This window comes from Acomys minous (assembly GCF_964271855.1).
Source record: "Acomys minous genome assembly, chromosome: 9".
NCBI lineage: Eukaryota > Metazoa > Chordata > Mammalia > Rodentia > Muridae > Acomys > Acomys minous.
The window spans coordinates 84,001,208-84,022,538 of NC_140490.1; the positions used below are offsets into that span (position 1 = coordinate 84,001,208).

The 21,331-nt window shown below is 52.4% G+C and overlaps 1 protein-coding gene across 5 annotated transcripts in view; it reads right to left on the reverse strand.

Annotated features, from left to right (window-relative positions):
• Positions 1-348: 348 nt before the first annotated feature.
• The window catches only part of ACSBG2 (acyl-CoA synthetase bubblegum family member 2), a 37,127-nt gene continuing 16,144 nt past the window's right edge, over positions 349-21,331 (reverse strand). For 3 of the 5 annotated variants that reach the window (XM_084796120.1, XM_084796121.1, XM_084796119.1), the window contains 10 exons: positions 18,960-19,043; positions 15,430-15,579; positions 11,813-11,989; positions 7,466-7,647; positions 7,137-7,370; positions 5,278-5,495; positions 3,952-4,091; positions 3,499-3,745; positions 2,773-2,880; positions 349-665 (listed from right to left, as the gene is read on the reverse strand). In XM_084796120.1, the coding sequence (XP_084652246.1) occupies positions 2,807-2,880; positions 3,499-3,745; positions 3,952-4,091; positions 5,278-5,495; positions 7,137-7,370; positions 7,466-7,647; positions 11,813-11,989; positions 15,430-15,579; positions 18,960-19,043 (1,506 nt within the window). In that variant the 3' untranslated portion in view covers positions 349-665; positions 2,773-2,806. The remainder of the gene's footprint in view (positions 666-2,772; positions 2,881-3,498; positions 3,746-3,951; positions 4,092-5,277; positions 5,496-7,136; positions 7,371-7,465; positions 7,648-11,812; positions 11,990-15,429; positions 15,580-18,959; positions 19,044-21,331) is intronic. The other 2 variants (XR_014781994.1, XM_084796122.1) reach the window with 2 other exon arrangements.

The window sequence follows — 21,331 nt, forward strand, 5'->3', positions numbered from 1 at the left end:
ATGTACACAGGCACACACCCGTACATGTACATGTACACGTACATAGGTACACACATGTGTACACACACGTGTACACATACACAGGCACACACCCGCCCACACATGTACACATACATGTACACGCACACAGGTACACATTCACACATGCACACACACACACAAGTGCAGCAGACACAAGAAACATCACACAAGGAGCCAGAGCAACTGGCAAGGCCACTTCTCAGGATGGTGAGAGCACTTAGCGGGCCGAAATTTGAACCCGTAGCCGACTTGAGCACCCCCCTGCCCTCCCCCCCAATTCCACCAAGCTCCTGTCTGGCGAATGAAGTCTCAAGGCAGTGAGGCGCCTGTCTACAACTTATTTGAGGGGTTTCCATGCAGTTCCCAGGAAGTTTTTTTGGGGGGGGTCCAGTTCTTCACACTTCTTTTCTAATACAAGGTCCCAGGGGAGGCAGAGCCTGCTGCAGTCGCACTTTCACCCCTCTCAAGCCCGGAAGGTCTGTCTGTCTCCTCGCAGGCGGTCTCTACTGTGGGCCTCCCGCTTCTGAAGCTGAGGCAGGCCCAACAGAGCAGCGGGGTGTGTGGGCGTGGCTTCTTCCGCATGGGAGGGGGCTCCCTCTGGGGATGGGGAGTCGCCCGCTGAGATGAGGTCTACCTGTTGGAAGCTGGAGAGGAGAGACGTGGGTTAGTCTGTGAGGTTCCACACAGTAAATGCCCTGGAGGGAAATGGGTCGCTTAGGAATGGTTCCCGCCCACCGCGGCCGCCCCACCACCTGGGGGAGTGACAGGGACACTGTTCGAGAACAGCCACAGCCACTCAAACCATGGATGCGGTTAAAATCTTCTAGTGTCTGGCTAGGGACCTGCTCAGCGGCTAAGAATGCCTGCTGTAAAGGTATGAGGCTATGAGTTCGAACCCCGCCCACATGAAAAACTGGGAGTGGCTGCTCCTGCCTGTGACCAGCGCTGTAAGCCACCAACCTGCCTTTCAGTTCCATCTCAAGGGAATAAGATCTCAGAGAAAGAGCAGGGCACCCGCCTTTGTCCTCAGGCCTGCATGTCCCCCACACTCTCTACTTCTGCCAACAGACATCCTTTATACTTTGTAACTTTGAGGCCTGAACCCTTGAAATCAAAGGGGTTCATGCCTGGCTCTGTGGGGAGCACACGTGTACCTACACATCAGCTGAGGGCTCTCTGAAAGGCAGGGGGAGCTGGTGCCCTTTGTTGGAGGTGGTGGCTGGGAGGCCGGGCTGGAGCTGTGCCCTGAGCTCTGTGTACCAGGTAAGAAGTGCTGTGGGCCAGCCATGCAGCCCTGAGCCTGGCACTGTCGCACACTGACCTTGCTGGGAAACTGGGGCTGTTGGGGCAGGAAAATGAGGACCACGGGGTGAGCCCTCATCCAGCCTGATGGTGTCCTTATGATAAGAGAAAAGGGCGCGGGGGGGGGAGGATGAGAGGGCTGAGGGTGGGGTGGGGTGGGGTGGGGGTGCTGGCTGAGCAAGCGTGGGACCCTCAGTGCAAATCCCCAGCGCCTGTGTAAAAGGAAGGATGGGAGGAGGGAGGGAGGGAGGGAGGAAGGGAGGGAGGGAGGGAGGGAGGGAGGGAGGGAGGGAGGGAGGAGTGTGAATAAGTTGGGGGTCTAGCTACCTGTGGGGCAGCCAGCACAGGGGCTCTCTGGGGCTCCCTGGCCAGCCTAGCCTACTTGGCAAATTTCAGGCCAGTGAAAGACTCTCTCTCAAAGCACAAGTGCATGCACACACACACTCATGCACTCACCATGCACACACAGAGGCACACATGCATGTATACGAGTGCATGTGTGCACACTCTCACACACCTGCACACACACTCTGCTTGCTCTCCCTTCTCTCTCTCTCCTCTCCTCTCCTCTCCTCTTCTCTCTCTCTCTCTCTCTCTCTCTCTCTCTCTCTCTCACCTGCACCTGCACGTACACAAACGTGTACCCAGAAGAAAGTCAGATGCAGATGTAACCATGGAAGGAAGATGGTCAGCCAGGCCACCAGATGCAGAGCAGCCTGAGACCCAAGGAGGGAGGTGGGGAGTGGATCTGTCCCCCATGGGTCTTAGAGGGGAGTAAGCTAGCAGGCTCTGTCCAGGTGTGGGGCTGGAGGTGGGGGAGTGGCCCCCTGTAGTGTCCCTTCCTGAGACCCCTGCTCCTCAGGCCACACAGGTGGCCCTGAGGATGCTATGGGTACAGTGTGTGTATTCAGCATCCCCACCCCCCCACCCTGGGGTGCTCCCGGCAGGCACATCCCGGGGAAGGGAGGAGAGAGAGTGTGGACAGAAGGTGTGATGAGCTGGGTAACTTGCAGAACTCGGCCACGGACCTTCTCTGAACAAAACACATGGAAAGAGGGGACAAAAAGAAATGGCTCAGGGGCAAAGTGCTTGCCACGCGGGTAGGAGGAGCCAAGTTCAAATCCTCGAAATGCATTTGAGGGGCAGACCCAGCAGGCACAGTTTGCTCTTTCAGAGGGACGGAAGTTGAGACAGGGAAACCCCATAAGGCTGTGGGCCAGCTAGGCTAGTGGACTTCACAGGGTTGGGGCAACACCCAAAATTGTCCTCTGGTAGCCACATGTACACTGGCACTCGCCTGCTTACACACACATTGTAGAAAGATACAAAAAATAAATGTGGATCCATGAAAAATGTTGGGCCCGCCTGCTCAGGAAGACAGAGAAGGCAGGACATCGGCTGACACCTAGCACCACACAGCCCAGCTAAAGCCAGGGCGTTGGGTCTCACCATGAGGCCAGAGAGGGCACTCCCATCACAGCAGCTACAAGTACATGTTATCGATTTGTGCTTTGTATTTCTGGGCTATGACACGTCTCTTAAGTTTTGATGTCGGCCCTGGGGAGAGAGGAGAGGGTAGTCAGGCTGTGGAAGTCAGTGGGGGGGGGGGAACCCCCACACTTAACTGTAATTAACCAGGAGATGGGTCCCGGGGGCTAGACCAAGTGACTGGGCATGTTAGTGTTCCTGCAGTCAGTTGAGAGACGATTATGGGGTGTCCACCTAGACTGGTGCTACTGAGAATTCTGGCTATAATAAAAAGTTTTTTCCCCCCAAGATTGATTTAATTTTTAATTATGAATCTATGTGTGAGGGGCATATGAGTGTGTGTGTGTGGTGTGCATGCACACTTTGTGCCGAGAGGCCAGAAAAGGAAGTCCGTCTTCTGAGGCTGGAGTCACAGATGGCTGTGAGCTGCCAAGTTGGCTGTTGGGGAATCTGAATCTGTGTCCTCAGCGGAGGCAGAGGGTGCTCTAACCGCTGAGCCACTTCCCCAGCCCCACAGTGTCCCGAAGGTCTTCCCTGGCAAAGAGGCTGCATATGGAGGCCAGTCGGGACCTAGATGCAGTTGGTGGAGGGAGGTTAGCAGCGTCCCAGGGACTAGCTGGTCCCCACAGACCTAACGTCCGGAGAAGGGTGCTGTCCAGAGCCCAGGGGCCTCGCTGAGCCACTCACCCAGCTCTCCACCCTGGATGGAAAAGTCTTTCTCCAAGATGGTCCACTTTCGAATTCTCTGGGCATCGGAGGCCACCTCGTGATTCACGAGGTCTATGCCGTACTGGATGGCGGTGTAGACTAGAGGATCTCGAAGCTTCACAATGTCCGACACGGTGGCTGCCGGGCTGCCCAGGGACTGGCAGAAACTGAGAGCCTCCGTGTTCAAAGTGTCCAGAGGCTCTCCACTCATACTGTCTGTCTCGCACTGCCCCGGGGCAACCATGTTACCAGGCAACGTTCCCCAGTCATCCCCAACCCCCAACCCACGGAACTGAAGACCAAGAAGCAGAGTCTAGGTCCCCCCCGCCCCCGTCATCTGCAGCCTCCTCACCCCCACCCGCGCCCCCCCAGGGGAGGCTGAAGGGGGGGGCTAAGGGGGCCGGGGAACGATGGCACATAACCCTTCCTCACCTTGATTGTCAACAGCATGCCCAGGAAGTTGGCCTTGTCGCCCACCAGCATGGCGTTGCTAATGATGGGGATTTTCTCCTTCACTAGGGTCTCGATGGGGATGGGGGGCACATTCTCGCCACCAGCCATGATCAGGATTTCTGGAATGAGAGCCCAGCTTGGTACTGGTCCCCACTTGCTTGGGACATGGATGGAGGCCCCTGTGGCTTTCCTTCTGGCACCTCAAGTCCCCACCCATCCTTGCTTCCCTCCCAAGTTTTATGGCCTTGGGGGCCCCACATGAACATGATCTGTCCCTGGTAGCTTTTGTCAACTAGTCAAGGTCGACAGGGTCTCCTGGAAAGAGGGACCTCAGCCCAGAAGAATGTCCCTGCCAGGAGGAACCATCTTCACCAGACTGGCCTGTGGGTAAGCCTGCAAGGCATTTTTTTTAAAAGTAGCGATTAGGCTGGGCAGTGGTGGCACTCGCCTTTAATCCCAGCACTCAGTAGGCAGAGGCAGGTTGATCGCTGTGAGTTTGAGGTCAGCCTGGTCTACGAGTGAGTCCAGGATAGCCAGAGCTACACAGAGAAACCCTGTCTTGAAAAACAAAAAACAAACAAACAAACAAAGAACAAAAAAAAAGGAGTGATTGATGGGTGGGGCCCAGCCCATTATGGGTGGTGCTGCTCTAGCCTAGTGGTCCTGTGTTCTGTAAGAAAGTAGGCTGAGCAAGCCAGTAAGCAGCATCCCTTTCACAGCCTCGGCACCAGCTCCTGCCTCCAGGTTCCTGGCCTGTTCTTTTGGTGAAGAAGTGTGGCCTGAGCCATAAGCAGAAGAAGTAACTCTTTCTTGCCCGAGCTGCTTCTGGTCATGGTCCTCTGGCGTGGCCACAGAGAGCACAGCAAAGCACAGTGTCTTTGCTGCGTTGTTTTGACGCAGACATTCACTGTGCAGCCCAGGATAGCCCAGGATAGCTCCAGGCCATGGTCCTCCTGCCTCAGCCTCCCAAGGGCTGGGGTAACAGGGCCATCCTTAGGCTCTTTCTGAGTGTCTCTGACATCTTCTGGCCTCACTGGGCTCTCCTCATGGCTCTCTGCTGCTCAGCAAAGCAGCCTGTCCCCAGGACCACTGCCACTGGATGACAAAGAGGGACTCCCGATGACTGGAGACTTACTGCTTTCCCTAGCGTCCCTGGGAACCAGAACCTCAACAGCCCCCATATCTCCTGTGTCCCTGGCAACGCTGGCACCCCTTGCCCTCTGAAGTACCCTGCCACCCCCCAAAATCCCATGCTAGTTCCTTTAGCACAGCCAGTACCCTTTGCCCCCACAAAAAGCCTGGTACCTTTGATGCGGCCAGTGATATAGAGAAAGTCGTGACTGTCCAGGCGGCCCATGTCCCCAGAATGCAGCCAGCCGTTGTCATCAAGGGCATCCAGCGTGTCTTCTTCCCTGTCCAGGTAGCCCATGAAGACATGCCGGCCCCAAATGCACACCTCACCAATGCCGTCTTTGTTTTGCTGGTACAACATGCTCTTGCAGCCGTCAAGAACCTTGCCGCAGCTGTGGGGGGCGGGGGGGGGGGAAAGGGGGACACACAGTAGGGAAAGGGCGTGGCAGAGACAGGGTGCTGCCTACCCCAGGCCCTCCTGTACTAGCGGCCCAGCATGAGCGTTCGGCCTCTTGAGGAGAGGCGCAGACGGGAAACTGAGGCAGCACTCTGCGTCCACTGGCCTCTATGAATGCACTGTGCACCATAAGCAGCCACACACCTCCTGTCCTGGCACCGGCAGGTGGACACACAGGAGGCTCACCCTCGGTCCAGCCGACGGGGAAAAGCTAGAGTTCTAGTAAACTGCCACGATGTGGACACACGGATGGAGAAAACCATGTGCACTCCATCAACTTCCAGCCACTCCCCCCTTCAATTTCTTCTCCCTCCTCCCCTCCCCCTTCCTCATCTTTATTTTTATCATTATTGTTATTTTGATCCCTCTGTTGCACTCCGGACACTAGTAAACCTCAAGCAAAAGCAGAAAGCCAGACGTGCAGTACAGTGGTGGGGGCAGGGGCAGGAGACTTTGACCAGCAAAAGATTCTGGAAGGAGGTCAGCCTCCCCAGTGGAGGGTCCCGCGGCGTGTGTGTGTGTGTGTGTGTGTGTGTGTGTGTGTGTGTCTGTGTCTGTGTCTGTGTGTGTCTCTGTGTCTGTGTGTATGTATCTGTGTGTCTATGTGTGTGTCTCTGTGTATGTGTGTGTGTCTGTGTGTCTGTGTGTGTGTCTCTGTGTATGTGTGTATGTGTGTGTGTGTATGTGTCTGTGTGTCTGTGTCTGTGTGTTTGTGTGTGAGTCTCTGTATATGTGTGTGTATGTGTCTGTGTGTCTGTGTGTTTGTGTGTGTGTCTCTGTGTATGTATGTGTGTGTGTGTGTTGCTGTGGCTTAGCACTGCAACCTGGTGAGCTGAGCTGAGCTGTGCAGAAGCCCGAGGGGAGCTACACACATACTTGGGACGGAGGATCATGGGAACGCTTAAGTGACACTGGGAGGAAAACTGTGTGTCAGAAAGCCATCTCTTCCTTGGGACTGGAACACAGTCTCCTGGAAAAGAGGTTTCCTAAAACTCAGGAAGTAGTGAGAAACTCACAAGTCTTGAGAAGTTCCTAAAACTTACAAGGCCCCAGAGGGCCAGCCCCAGGTTCTATGAGCAGTTACAGTCCTGGGGGAGACTCTTGGGGCTGTCTGCACAATGTGCGGGGGCTTTAGATGTGGCTTTTGTGAGGTGTGGTCCAGGCTGCCATGGATTTTTAGATGATGTGCTGTCTTTGAATCATGCCTGCTCCTGTCAGAGACCTCTGATCCACAGTCTATAAATCACCCCATAAATGTGTTAAGCTGCACTTGGAAGGAAGCATTTCTTTGGTATTTTGGTGCCCTATTTGGGGTAAAAAAAAATTTTTTTTTGTTCAGGTCTCTGGGGTAAAAAAAATTTTTTTTGTTCAAGTCTCCCCTGGAAATGTCACACAACATGACAGATGGTTCTAGAACAAGTGCCCTTCCCCCCCCCTTAGGTTGTGTAATAAGCCAGAGAACCTGGACTAGGAGGTTAGAGAATGGGGCCCACGGGAAATCCGGGCTCAGGATATGTCCCCCTTTAGACCCTAACCCCATGACACTGGAGATCTGAGGGCTGCAGGAGCCTGGTACCTCAGAACTCTGTAGTTGGTCTTGAAGGAGATCGAGTGGGGTCCAGAGCATTCGCTCATCCCGTAGATCTCACCAATGGGGATGTCCAGGCTGAGAAAGAACTCCAAGACATCCTGGGAGAGGGGTGCAGCCCCACTTAAGAAGGTGTGGCAGTGCTCCAGGCCCAGGGCGGTCCTGACCTTCGTGAACACCAGGGCCTTTGCCATGCGGTAGTTCATGGGGATGTCTTGTTTCCTGGGGATGGCATCAGCAGGGAGACTCAGCTTCAGATAGATGGCAAGCAGAGCCTCCCCCGTGCTCTCTCACACCAGCTACGGGACACTGCCTACCCCAGCATCCGTTTGGTGTTGACTTTCAAGCCGAGTATCTTTGCCCACGCAAACGCCTTCTTCCTCAGGCTGGAGGACCTGCTCACATTCTCCTTGATAGTATCCTGCATCTTTTCCCAGACTCGTGGCACCCCCAGGAAAATTGTAGGCTTTACCTCCTGAAGAGTGAATATCAGGGTGCCCTGTGCGGGACAGAGCGGGTGAGGCGCTGCTGCGGCACTTTCAGGAGCCACATGTATCCTTCTCCCTTCCCCCAGTGCAGCCTTTGGACCAAGCACAGGATGCGACCCCCTGGCTCCACAGTAGCCAGTCAGACACAGAGTCATCCACCCCATGTTTGCACATGCGCGTGCGTGTGCATGTGTGTGCTATGTGCATAAGCATGTGCGTGTGTGTGTGTGTGTGCATGCACGTGTATGTATGTGCAGAAACATACAGACTGATACTCAGATGGGGGCTCCACAGGCACCACTTTACACTTCTTTTTATATTTTTTTAAAGATTTATTTATTTATTATATATACAGTGTTTTGTCTGCATGTACACCTGCAGGCCAGAAGAGGGCACCAGATCTCATTATAGATGGTCGTGAGCCACCATGTGGTTGCTGGGATTTGAACTCAGGACCTTTGGAAGAACAGCCAGTGCTCTTAACCTCTGAGCCATCTCTCCAGCCTCCACTTTACATTTCTTATCATCTGACTTTCAGCACATGTCTCCTCAGCAGTTCAGTGCAGCCAGGGAAAGAGATTCATGTGCGAAAGCAAACAGCCATGCTTGGCTTGCTGCTACCTCTAACTCAACACGGAATTCAACCCTAGACCTAGAACTAAAAGTAAAGTCCATCGGGAAGAAAAGAGGAGGAAAGCTTGGCCGTAGCAGAGCATGGGGGAAATCAATAAACTTGAACCTTGCCGGGTGTGGTGGCGCACGCCTTTAATCCCAGCACTCGGGAGGCAGAGGCAGGAGGATCGCTGTGAGTTCGAGGCCAGCCTGGTCTACAAAGTCAGTCCAGGACAGACTACACAGAGAGACCCTGTCTCGAAGAACTAAATAAATGAATAATAATAATAATAATAATAATAATAATAATAATAATAATAATAATAAGAAGAAGAAGAAGAAGAAGAAGAAGAAGAAGAAGAATTAAATAAATGTCAGTGAGGATGGTGGTATGCAGCTTCATAGCCAGGAGACAAGAGAGAGGAGGACACTTTAAAAATGGGCGTGTAACTTGCATTGGGAGGCAGTGCAGAAGCAGCAAATATGGTGAGACGAACCCACTTGATAAAGATGTCCAAAAAGGAGACCCTTGAAGTCGGTGAAAACACACGAGGCATTCAAAGGGCCCACAGCTCCGTGTTGAGCACTTACCGTGCAGCCCACACCATCAGCAGACAAGACACTGGGGGATCAACACGACCCCGCACACAGAGGGCAGAGGAGGAAGCTGAGTCCTGCGCCACTCAGCCTTATTCCCGTGAGAGGGGACTCTCTCCCTTAACCTGGGGCTTGGCTGCCCAGGGGTCTTTACCCCCCGCCCCAGAGACCCCCTGCTCCACCCTGACAGCACAGCAGTGGTAGGTATGTGCAACCACACGCAGCTTTTCACCTGAGTGTTGGAGATTTGAACTCAGTTCCTAATAGCTGTGTAGCCAGCTGTCTTGCCAGCTGAGCTGTCTCTGCATCAGCTTTGTTGTCTGGATGTATATAGCCCCCCACCCCCCGCCCCTGGGGCCCACTGTGTCAGAGCAACAGCTGTCACCTTTTGAACCTCAGAGCCACAGGTATCTGGATTAGCTCTTTGACCACGAGTGACTTTTCTTTTTCCCTTTGTTTTCTTTAGGGAACCTGTGTGGAGGTCAGAGGTCAAGGGCAGGAACCAGGTCATCAAGATTGATGGCGGGTGCCTTTTACCCTCTGAGCCAGCTGTTAGAACTGCTGTCCAGCTTATTTCCAGATGCACTTCATCTTCTGACCAGGTCTGTCACTGAGAGTCTGGTGCTGTGTCTGTCAGTGTGTGGCTCTGTGCGTCTGTGTCAGTGTGTGTCTGTGTCAGCGTGTGTCAGTGCGTGTCTATGTCAGCATGTGTCAGCATGTGTCTGTGTGTGTCTGGGTCAGTGTGTGTCTATGTCAGCATGTGTCAGCATGTGTCTATGTGTCAATATGTGTCTGTGTCAGTGTGTGTCTGTGTCAGCGTGTGTCAGTGCGTGTCTATGTCAGCATGTGTCAGCATGTGTCTGTGTGTGTCTGGGTCAGTGTGTGTCTATGTCAGCATGTGTCAGCATGTGTCTATGTGTCAATATGTGTCTGTGTCAGTGTGTGTCTGTGTGTGTCAATGTGTATCAGTGTGTGTCAATGTGTGTCTGTGTCAGCATGTGTCTGTGTCAGTATGTGGTTCTGTGTGTCTGTGTCAGTGTATGTCTGTGTTAGCATGCGTCTGTGTCACTGTGTGTCTGTGTGCCTGTGTCACTGTGTGTCTGTGTGTCTGTCAGTGTGTGGCTCTGTGTGTCAGGGACTGCATGTGGCTCTGTGTGTCAGAGACTGCATGTGGCTCTGTGTGTCAGGGGCTGCATGTGGCTCTGTGTGTCAGGGGCTGCATGTGGCTCTGTGTGTCAGGGACTGCATGTGGCTCTGTGTGTCAGGGACTGCATGTGGCTCTGTGTGTCAGGGGCTGCATGTGGCTCTGTGTGTCAGGGGCTGCATGTGGCTCTGTGTGTCAGGGGCTGCATGTGGCTCTGTGTGTCAGGGGCTGCATGTGGCTCTGTGTGTCAGGGGCTGCATGTGGCTCTGTGTGTCAGGGGCTGCATGTGGCATTCTGTATCTATGCCTGTGTCTCCTGTCTATTGCGTGGCTCTCCATATCTGAGTCTGCGCATCTATACACTTTACTGTTTCCATTGACCACACTGCCTTTCGCCTTCCACCTTTCACCAGTGCTTACTGTAAATTTAACTCTTCTAATACAAATTCAAAAAGTAACAATAAGTGAAGGCTCTTGAGGAGTCAAATTCTCCTGGGTGGTCAGGTGGCTCACAAGGGTCCACACAGGAGGGAGACAGACGGTCAATCAGGAGTGAAGCCTGGGTGTGTGCGTGTGTTTGTCATTGTGTGTACATTTCTGTGTTTATCTGTACGTGGGCATTTCGATGCTTATGTCTGGATGTATTCATGGTTAATGTTTTTGTCAACCTGACACAAAGTAGAGGAAGAAGACTCTCAATATAGAAAATGCCCCCACCAGATTGGCCTGTGGGCATGACTATGGGGAATTTTCTTAAATCGTGAACTGGTACTTTAACCACTGAGTAGCCTTCTCCAGCCCTACATAGCGGGTTGGAAAATAACTTGTAACTTCCTTCCAGTCCCCGAGTGCACACACACCAGCAGCCTCTGACTCAGAAGCGGGACAGAGCTGTGGTGCCATGCCAGTACTTGGAGTGGGGACCTTTGGAGGCCTCTGTGACCTTCAGAAAGGTGAGCAAATCTCAGTCCTTGTCTGACTTCTCCCGTGGCATTGTGTGAGGTTTCCCGATTCTAGCCCTTAACACTCCTACAGCAAAAAGCCTGACACCTTCCTGCCATGCAGGCCAGACCCTGGCAAACAGAATCAGAGCATGCGTGCACACCATACCTACACACACACACACACACACACACACACACACACACACACACACACCATGTATACACAAAAGCATGCTTACACACACATACCATATATACATGAGCATGCTCACAAACACCACACACACACACACACACACACACACACACACACACACACACACACGAGTGCACTTTTTTTTAAAGGGGAAACTCACAAGGTGGTACAGTGGATAAAGGCACTTGCCACCAAGCCTGATGACTTGAATTTGTCCCTGGGGTCATAGGGTATGAGAGAGACCAGGCTTTGTTGTGTCCTCTGACCATTACTTGCACACCATGGCACATACCCTCAATAAGCAAATAAATTCAAGAAATGCTGAAAACAATTCAGACTTTCACCACCACTAGGGCCTTTCCCTGGGCTTGTTCAGGTATGGTCTACACAGCTGTGGAACGGGGCAGAAAATGAAGATGAAGGGGGAAAATTCTTGTTTTGATTTTCCGAGACAGGGTTTCTCTGTGTAGCCCTTGCTGTCCTAGACTTGCTTTGTAGACCAGGCTGGCCTCCAACTCACAGCGATCCACCTGCCTCTGCCTCCTGAGTGCTAGGATTAAAGGTGTGTGCCACCACCACCCAGCTGAAAAATTTCTTAAGACGTCAGGCCTGTCTGGTGGACAGATGATGTCTATTTCCCCCAAAGGCCTCTGGACTCTTGGCAGGGCCCCCACCCAGCCTTACCCTGAGTGCATCTGGTTGAGCGAAGAAAGTAAGCCCCCCTACTTTGATGGCGGTCCACATGTCCAGTATCTGGGCCGAGATGTGGCTGAGGGGCAGGTAACTGACGATTGTTTCCTGCTTCCCTGTGACGTGGCTCGCCTCCACCACACGTGCCATAGCCCCTGCTGTCCACGTGATCTAGAAAACAAAGGCAACCCAAAACTTCTGTGCTTCACACCAGGACTGGTACCCACACACAAAAGTGTGTGCCCACATGTGTGCTTATGTGTGCTGTACCTGTGCACATGTGACAAGGCCTAAGAGGGAGATTGGTTGTCTTCCTCAACTGCTCCCTACCTGGCTGTTTTGAAATTTATTTATTGGTGCTGGAGAGATGGCTCAGTGGCTAAGAGCACTAGCCCCATTCCCAACACCCACATGGCAGCTCACAGACACCCTTACCTCCAGCTCCAGGGGAGCACCTCTTTTGGCCTCTGAGGGCACCCACAGACACCTGCTTTCTCTGTCTCTGTCTGTCTGTCTGTCTCTCTCTCACACACACACATTTTCTTAGGAGACACACTTCCCTGTGAGTGTGTATTCACCTGGAAGCTCGCTAGCACACGCCCTCAGGGCAGGCTTTTTTCTCCAACCATGTGCTTAAGCTTTGCGGGTAGGCTAGAAAGAAACCAGCAAGCCTTGGATTCTTTTTAGTCTCTGCTCCACTTGAAGCTGGGGTGTCTGGTATACCTGAAATTCCTGGCTTGTCCTGATTGAGGCAAGTACCCCTAGCCAGCGTGCACGTCTCTCTAGCCCCTCTGATATGGGGTCTCTCACTCGGACCGGGGCGGGAGGGGGGGGGGAGGGGTTCGCCAATTTGAAGAGGCTGTTGGCCAATCAGCTCCCAGGATCTTCCTGTCTCTGTTTCCCCTTTTCCAGTACCTGGATTAGAAACCTTTTGCCACCATGCCTGGATTTGGGGGATTTGGGGGGTTGGGTGTGGGGTTTGGGACTGCACTCAGGTCCTTGTGTTTGCTCAGAGAGCATCACACTAAAGCCACTCGCCCGAGACTCTTGTCCAACCTTTTGGCATGTTTAACACACTACTGTCATCTTGCTAGTGGATACAGGAGGCTCCCTGGGACTTGGTGGCTGGCCAGTTTAACCATGCAGGTGGGCCGCAGGTTCAGAGAGGCCCTGTCTCCCCCAGAAAAGGTGGGGAGTGGGTGAGGAAGATACTCCCACATATGTACCAACAAGATGCCCAGTGTGTGATCCACGGCAGCAGGCGGGAGGAACGAGGCTGGGGCTGCCTCTTCTGGATGCCAACCTGCAGGGTCTGGGAGAGGGCTCAGCTGCTAAAAGCTCTTTCCACAATATGAAGAACAAAACTCAGATCTCCAGAGCCTGTGGCGCGTGGGTGTCTTAGGGTCTCTAGTGCTGTGATGAGTCACCATGACCTAAGCACCTTGGGGAGGAAAGGGTTTATCTGACTCACACTTCCACAGCACTGTTCATCACTGAAGGGAGCCAGGACAGGAACCCAAGCAGGGCAGGAACCTGGAGGCAGGAGCTGATGCAGAGGCCATAGAGGGTGCTGCTTATGCCTTCATCTTCATGGCTTGCTCAGCCTGCTTTCTTTTTCCCTTTTTTGGTTTTTCGAGACAGGGTTTCTCTGTGCAGCCTTGGCTGTCCTAGACTCACTCTGTAGATCAGGCTGGCCTCGAACTCACAGCAATCCACCTGCCTCTACCTCCCGAGTGCTGAGATTAAAGGCTGGGCAGTGGTGGCACACGTCTTTAATCCCAGTACTTGGGAGGCAGAGGCAAGTGGATCGCTGTGAGTTCGAGGCCAGCCTGATCTACAGAGTGAGTCTAGGACAGCCAAGGCTACACAGAGAAACCCTGTCTCAAAAAACCAAAAAAATAAATCAATAAAAATAAAGGCATGTACCTTTACAGGCCTGCTTTCTTTTTTCTTTTGTTTTGTTTTGGGTTTGGATTTTTTTGTTTGTTTGTTTGTTTTTCCTTTTATTTGGTTTTTTTCAGACAGGGTTTCTCTGTGTAATCTTGGCTGCCTGGACTCGCTCTGTAGACCAGGCTGGCCTAGAACTCAAAGATCCGCCTGTCTTTGCCTCCTGAGTGCTAAGATTAAAGGCATGTACCACCACACCCAGCCAGCTTTCTTTCTTTCTTTCTTTCTTTCTTTCTTTTTTTTAAAAGATTTTGTTTATGGGCTGGAGAGATGGCTCAGCGGTTAAGAGCCCTGACTGCTCTTCCAGAGGTCATGAGTTCAATTCCCAGCAACCACATGGTGGCTCACACCCATCTATAATGTGATCTGATACCCTCCTCTGGCCTGCAGGTGTACATGTAGACAGAGCTTTGTAAACATAATAATAAATAAATAAATCTTAAAAAAAAAGATTTTGTTTATTATTATGTATGAAATAGCTCTGCTTCCATGTACACCTGTACACCAGAAGAGGGCATTAGATCACATTATAGATGGTTGTGAGCCACCATGTGGTTGCTGGGAATTGAACTCAGGACCTCTGGAAGAGCAGACAGTGCTGTTAACCTCTGAGCCATCTCTCCAACCCCTGCTTTCTTATAGTACCCACGACCGCCAAGCCCAGGGGTAGCACCACCCACCATGTGCAAGGCATGGCCTCCATCAACCAGTAATTAATGAAATGCTCTACAGAATGTCTACAGCCTAGTCTTATGAAAGAATTTTTCTGAATGAAGGATCCTTCCTCTCAGATGACTCTAGCTTGTGTCAAGTTGACATAAAACTAGCCAGCGTGGTGCATGTGCAGGCACTTGCAGTCTCAGTCACTCAGAAGGAGGAGACAAAATCCCTTCCTCACCCCCTACCTTCCCCTCACCCCACCTCCAGAACAAGCGGAACCTATGATTCAAATGGGGGGCATGAGTTGATATATAAGAAGGAGAGAAATTAAGAAAGACACCAGTGACAAGTGGTAGCCTCCACAGACACCTGCACACGTGCGCGCGCACCCCCCCCCACACGTTCTCACAGGCATGTTACTGTCCCAGCTCCACACAAAAGGTGGAGGCAGAAGCCCATCTCAGAAAGATTAAAACCAAACAATACGAATCAACCAGGCCAGGGAAATGCTGTCGTGGAAAACACTTGTCCTGCACAAGGGCCTGAGCTCCGTTGTCAGACAGAGCTCGTGTGGCGCTGCACACCCTGGAGAGCTGGGCAGAAGAGCAGGTAGCCAGCCTACCTGCCCTGCTCTGATCAATAAGCTCCAGGCCACTGAGAGACCCTCTCTCAAAGAATCCAGGAGAGACACCCTGTGTATGGACATCCATACACACACACACACACACACACACACACACACACACACACCAGAGAGAGACCATGAAACCAGCTAACCAACTTCCATTTCACAGACATGGAAACCGAAGCACGGCACGGTCAGCCATATTGCCCTCGCCCCAGCTTGGCTTTGGACCCAGGTCTACTCCCAAGCCCCCAGCTTCACCAACTGTGTGGTTCCCCACGGGGAAAGACCCACAGAGACTTTATACTGCCCTCCATGTGCCTTGTGCCCAGGTGAGAGCCTGCTCTGCGGGGGGGGGGGGGGGGGGGGGCTGGCTTACGTTGTCGTGGCTCAGCATCACCCCTTTGGGGTTTCCTGTGGTCCCTGAGGTGTAGATGATGACCGCACACTGGTTGGCCTTCTGGCTTAAGATGATCCGATCCAGCTGCACGTTGGGGATGCTGTTCCCCAGCTCTATGAAGTCATGCCACTGCGGACGGTGGGGGAAGGGATGAGGACCTGCTGGCTCCCGCTCAGGCTCCGATCCACTGGCTTATCACAGAAGGGCCCAGGTCTGGGAGAACCCTCAGAAATACCTCCTCGATTTTCTTTTTCCTTTCTTTTTTTTTTCCCCCCAAGACAGGGTTTCTCTGTGTAGTCCTGGCTGTCCTGGACTCGCTTTGTAGACCAGGCTGGCCTTGAACTCACAGCGATCTGCCTGCCTCTGCCTCCAAAGTGCTGGGATTAAAGGCGTGTGCCACCACGCCCGGCTCACCCCCTGGATTTTCATACCTTGGCTACCTCCCCACCGCCTGTGAGCCTGTGAACTCAGACAGGCCTCATCCATGACGTAGGCATGCTAGCTAGCACCTCTCTTTGGGTAGTCCAAAGCAGTGACTGGCTGACTGAGCTGTGGTCTTGAGGAAGGGAAGGATGCCTCCTGACCCAGGCCTCTGGTGTATCTATGATCTTTTTTTTAAAATTAATTTATTCAGATTACAACTCAGTTGTTATCCCATCACTTGTCTCCTCCCATTCCTCCCTCCCTCCTGCTTTCACCCTATTCCCCTATGACCGAGGGGGACCTCCTCCCCCACTATATGTTCATAGGATATCTACAATCTTTAAAGACAACGTCGGCTGTAAATAACAAAAGCCTGGCCCACAAATAGCTTAAAGGAAAGATCTTTAGAGTTACTTTTATTTATTTATTCTTGGTTTTTTGTTTTTTTGTTTTTGTTTTTGTTTTCGAGACAAGGTTTCCCTGTGTAGCCTTGGCTGTCCTGGACTCACTTTGTAGACCAGGCTGGCCTCGAACTCACATCAATCCTCCTGCTTCTGCCTCCCAAGTGCTAGGATTAAAGGCGTGCGCCACCACGCCCGGTATTAGAGTTATTTTTAATTACTTATTTTCAGGGGGGTGTCTGGGGGGTATACATGTCACAGTGCACTTGTCTAAACCGTTGTCTCCTTCTGCCCCCTAAACTTCGGGGTCAAGCTCAGGTCATTCGACTCGGTAGCAAGCCCCTTTACCGGCTTAGCCTTCTCGATGGCTGGCCCCTGGGAAGAGCTTCCACCCATTCCTGAGTTCACATGACACAGTCCTGGCACGCCCCACCCTCACCCCAGAACTCATCCCTGATTGGATGAAGCCAGAATCCGTCAATCTAGGTTCCAGTGAGTAGATAAGATTCTGGGCGCGGGGACTCCAGTCACAGTGAAGTTGAAGACCTGATGCGGGCTTTCTATTGGCGAGATTCAGTCAGCACAAACGTGGCCACAGGATCACGGGCGGGGGTGGAGGGGTGGGGGTGGGGGTGGTAGAGGGGGGCAGGGAGGGGGCTGAAGAGCCAGGAGATTAGAGATATAAAGGCCAGAGGAGACGAGCGCCTGGTTGCAGCCGCACCTGAAGCCCTCATTCTGAGCTGTAGTGAAAGGGGCTGACAAATGACCTTCTTTGCTCAAGCCATTTGAGGCTGGATTTCTGTTGTGTGAAAGCTACGGTATCCTTTAGGTGCAGACTGAGGCGCTGGTCCTAACAAGTGTCTTCCTAAACTGAATCCTAAAACTGTATGGGTTTGGCCCCTGCCGTGGAAGGCAAGGACTTTTAAATGCCAGTACACGGGAGGCTGAGGCAGGAGGATGTCAAGTTTTAGGCCAGCCTGGGCTACAAATTTGAGACTAGCCTGGGCTGCATATCCAGGTCTATCTCCACTCAAGCCTTCTAGGGTCTCCCATCCATTGCAGAGTAGGTAGATAGCTATTATGTGACAGAATCACCCCCCTATAAGTGTCTCCCCAGTGACTCTCGCCCATAACCTATGCGCTGTTACTATGAGGAGAATGCTGCTGCCACCTAGTGGCTGGAGGCCAGAGGCCACTGCTGCAGGACTGGACGTCCCAAGAGTCTTCTGTCGCAAACTCAAGAAAGCCTGAGCAATGTGGTCGGGACACGTATTAAAAGGGTTTTGCTTTTTTCTTTCCCCTAGAAACAGTTCTACTTCTGAGCCACGCCCACAGGCCTCTTGGTTTTACTTTAGCCGAGGGTCTTAGTAGGTGTTCATGGTGGCCTTAAAGTCGCAAACCTCCTGTCTCAACCTTCTTAGTAGTTAGGATGGCAGGCCTGTGTCCCTAGCCTTGCTTTGTTGTTTTTGTTTGTTTGCTTGCTTGTTTTTTGAGACAGGGTTTCTCTGTGTTATCTTGGCTGTCCTAGACTCGCTTTGTAGACCAGGCTGGTCTTGAACTCACAGAGAGTTCGCTCGGCGAACTCACGCTCGGCGCTTTGCTTTAAAGATGATTTGTTTTTCATTTTTTTCAAAGTGACTCATGACACTGTTGCTGTAATGATACAAGACCTCTAATGACCTATGATTGTCATCTCGTGCCTGAAAGAGGAAACATTTACAAATCTGAATATGTGTAGCTTAAAATAGCCAAAAATAAAATTAAAGGAGATTGTGACTGTTTGGTTGGAGCCCGCTGCTCGCCCTTGCAGGAGCTGGGAAACCCCTTCTGCCCTCTTTCCCCCATGTCCCCGCCCCCACCGAAAAACTCCCATCAAAGGAATGATGCCAAAAGCTCTCAGCTCTGCTTTTCCAGCAGCCAATGCAACTCGCCATTCTGATATGACCAGTCCACCCAAGTGCCTGGCCCGGTGCCCAGTCTTTGGCCATACTTGGGCACAGTCCCAGCTCCTGGCTGACACATCATCAACCCTCGACTGAAAACTATAAAACCTCCCAGCTGTAGCCGGGCGTGGTGGCGCACACCTTTAATTCCAGCACTTGGGAGGCAGAGGCAGGTGGATCACTGTGAGTTCAAGGCCAGCCTGGTCTACATAGTGAGTCCAGGGCAACCAAGGCTACACAGAGAAACCCTGTCTCAAAAAACCAAAACAAAACAAAAGAAAAAAAACCCTCCCAGTCGTAGCCCCAGCAGGGACTTCCTCAGCCTTGTTTTTTGGGACTGGTGAACCCGCCCAAGAGTTGCATCAATTAAACCCCACATTTAAAAAAATCATTTATTATTTATATGGTATTCTGCCCATATGTGTGCCTGCAGGCCAGAAGAGGGCGCCAGATCTCATTCTAGACGGTTGTGGTGGCTGGGAATTGAACTCAGGACCACCTTCTTCATATAGTCAACACACTTCCCTTCTTGGCCCTACCTGCTACTTCAGGCTGACCCAAGCCCCTCTTCTCACCAGCAGCCTCTGCCAACAGGCCCCGCCCCTCTCCCATGCCCCACCCCCTCCAATAGCCCCGCCCCTCTCCCATGCCCCACCCCCTCCAATAGCCCCGCCCCTCTCCCATGCCCCATCCCCTTCAATAGCCCCGCCCCACAAACCTGCCCCTCCCACCCCGCACTCACAGAGTACAGGTTCCTGTCGGTTTCCATCAAGGGCAATTTGTACTGCACAATGGCTTTCACAGACTCCATCTTGTCTGGTGGAATCTGAAAGAGTTAGTTCCCTGTGGGCTCAAGATACTGACTGGGACGCAGGGTCCACACCTTGTGTACGTGTAAGGAGCTTGCTGCACTCCCCGAGGCAGACGGAGCTGGGTCCCTGGGAGATCCAGATGGTAGGTGAGGAGGGCGGAACACACAAGGCCGTCCTCTGCCGTCCACACATACCACCTGCACACATCTGCACATAATATGTATATAAATACATGTAATTTTAAGAAGTGCTTTCTAAAACTCAAGGTTAGGGCTGTGCTGGGTGTGTAGACCTGGACCCATACCTGGCACCATGTCAACTTAGCGTGGTGGCCCGAGGTCTCAGCACTCAGGAGATGGAGGCAGGAGGATCATCAGTAGTTCAAGGTCATCCTCAGCGACACAGGGAGTTGGAGGCCAGCCTGGGCTACATCAGACCCAGTCTCAAAAACCAAACCAGCTCAAGACTGGCAGATGTATGTGTGTCTGGCAGCCAGGAGGGAAAGGAAGCCGTGGCACACGGCCATAGACTCCAGTCCTTAGAAGAAATTCACTGGGGTCACATGACCTACGACTAGACCATGGGTGGACAGACATGTCTTTAGAGACGTCCCTAGGTTATGTTTGACCCAAGTCGGACAACATGGACCCAACTGTCCTGGTGGCTCTTGTATTGTTTTTGTTGTTGTTGTTGTTGTTGTTGTTGTTGTTTTGCTTTTGTGTCTATGTATGTGTATGTCTGACTTTGTGTGTGTGGAGGATGGAGGATGGCATCGGAATGATGTCACCATCTTCCTCCATCACCCTCTGCTTGTTCCTTGAGGCAGGGGCTCTCACCGACTGATGGGCCCAGGAGCCCTTTCCCTGCCATCCTCGCACTGGACTCACAGACCTGTGCCACTGGCCTTGGCACTTTGCGTGGGTACTGGGCATTCGAACTCAGGCCCTCCTGCTTGCCGAGCAAGCACTTTACCCACTCACCCACCTCCCAGGCTCTGCTGAGGCGAACACTGTGTACATCTGACCAGTGCATTCTCCCTCCCAAGGACCCCGCCCCGCCCCCCACTCGCCCCGCCCCCCACTCGCCCCGCCCCCCACTCGCCCCGCCCCCCACTCGCCCCACCCCCCACTCTAGATCTTCCTGTCAGATCCAGGCAACTGGGTGCACACATGAGGAATGGAAGGTGTTCCTGTAACTAACACCCATTTTTTAAACAAATGAAAATGAAAACAAATGCTACAAGAACAGGAAGAGAAGCCAGCTTTTTGTAGAGGGATTTTAAACCCAGCAACGTGGCTACTCAGGCCGGAATATACAAACGGGTCCTTACTTCACGCCTTTTGTCCAAAACAACACAGGTAGAGTTGGTCTGTAGAAGGAAACAGTGAGGTTGGGGTTGGGTCGTGAGTTCAGGGCAGGTCAGCAGGGGCAGTGGAAGCCAGAGAGTGAGAAGGAGCCAGAGGGTTAGAACAAATTGCTAGAATTAGCTCAAGGCCAAGCACAACAAGTCAGTCAGAGGCAGAGAGGAGCCAGACTGAATCAGTCAGCTGGGGGAGGAGTTTGAGCCAGAATAGCTGACTTGAACCAGCCAGCCCAGAGCTCAGAAAAACAAAACAAAACAAAACAAAAACCAAGAAAGCGTGAGCGTATTCACCAGGAAGTCTCAGAGGCTCAGAACATTCTAGGCCTAGGTTAGAAGCTTCCAGAACTAGGCCTTGGCCAGCAGGAGGAGGCAGTTAGCCTCTGAAATGACAATTATATCAGGTAAGTAAAAGTTACATTTAGAAGATTTCATTGAGAACAAAAAAAAGAACCTATGAGAAAATTTCACTACAAGGCAGAGTTGTCACCTGAAAATGGATGTGTCCACATAAGTTCAGGACACAGCAGAGTAGGCACTGTGGCTAAAGAGGGTCAGGAGGACTCATGTGCTCACAAAAGGGCAGACCGATGGCCAAAGTAGTCTTTTTTCTTTCTTCTTTCTTTTCTTTTCTTTTTTTAAAATAGGGTGTCACAATGTAGCCAAGACTACCCCAGAACTTTCTCTGTAGCCCAGGCTGGCCCCAAACGTGTAGCAAATCCTTCTGCCAAGTGCTGAGACCATAAGCATGTATATGCACACACAAAGGTGAATGCCAGCAGAGGCCAAAGGTCAATCTCATGTGTGGCTCTTCAGCCACCCTCCGTGCTGGGTTAGGACACCAGGTGTATCACTGGCCTGCTGCTTGCAGTGAGGCAGGGCTGGCCGGCCAGTGGGCCCTGGACACCCCACTTTTACTCTCACCCCTCCGTGCTGGGGTTA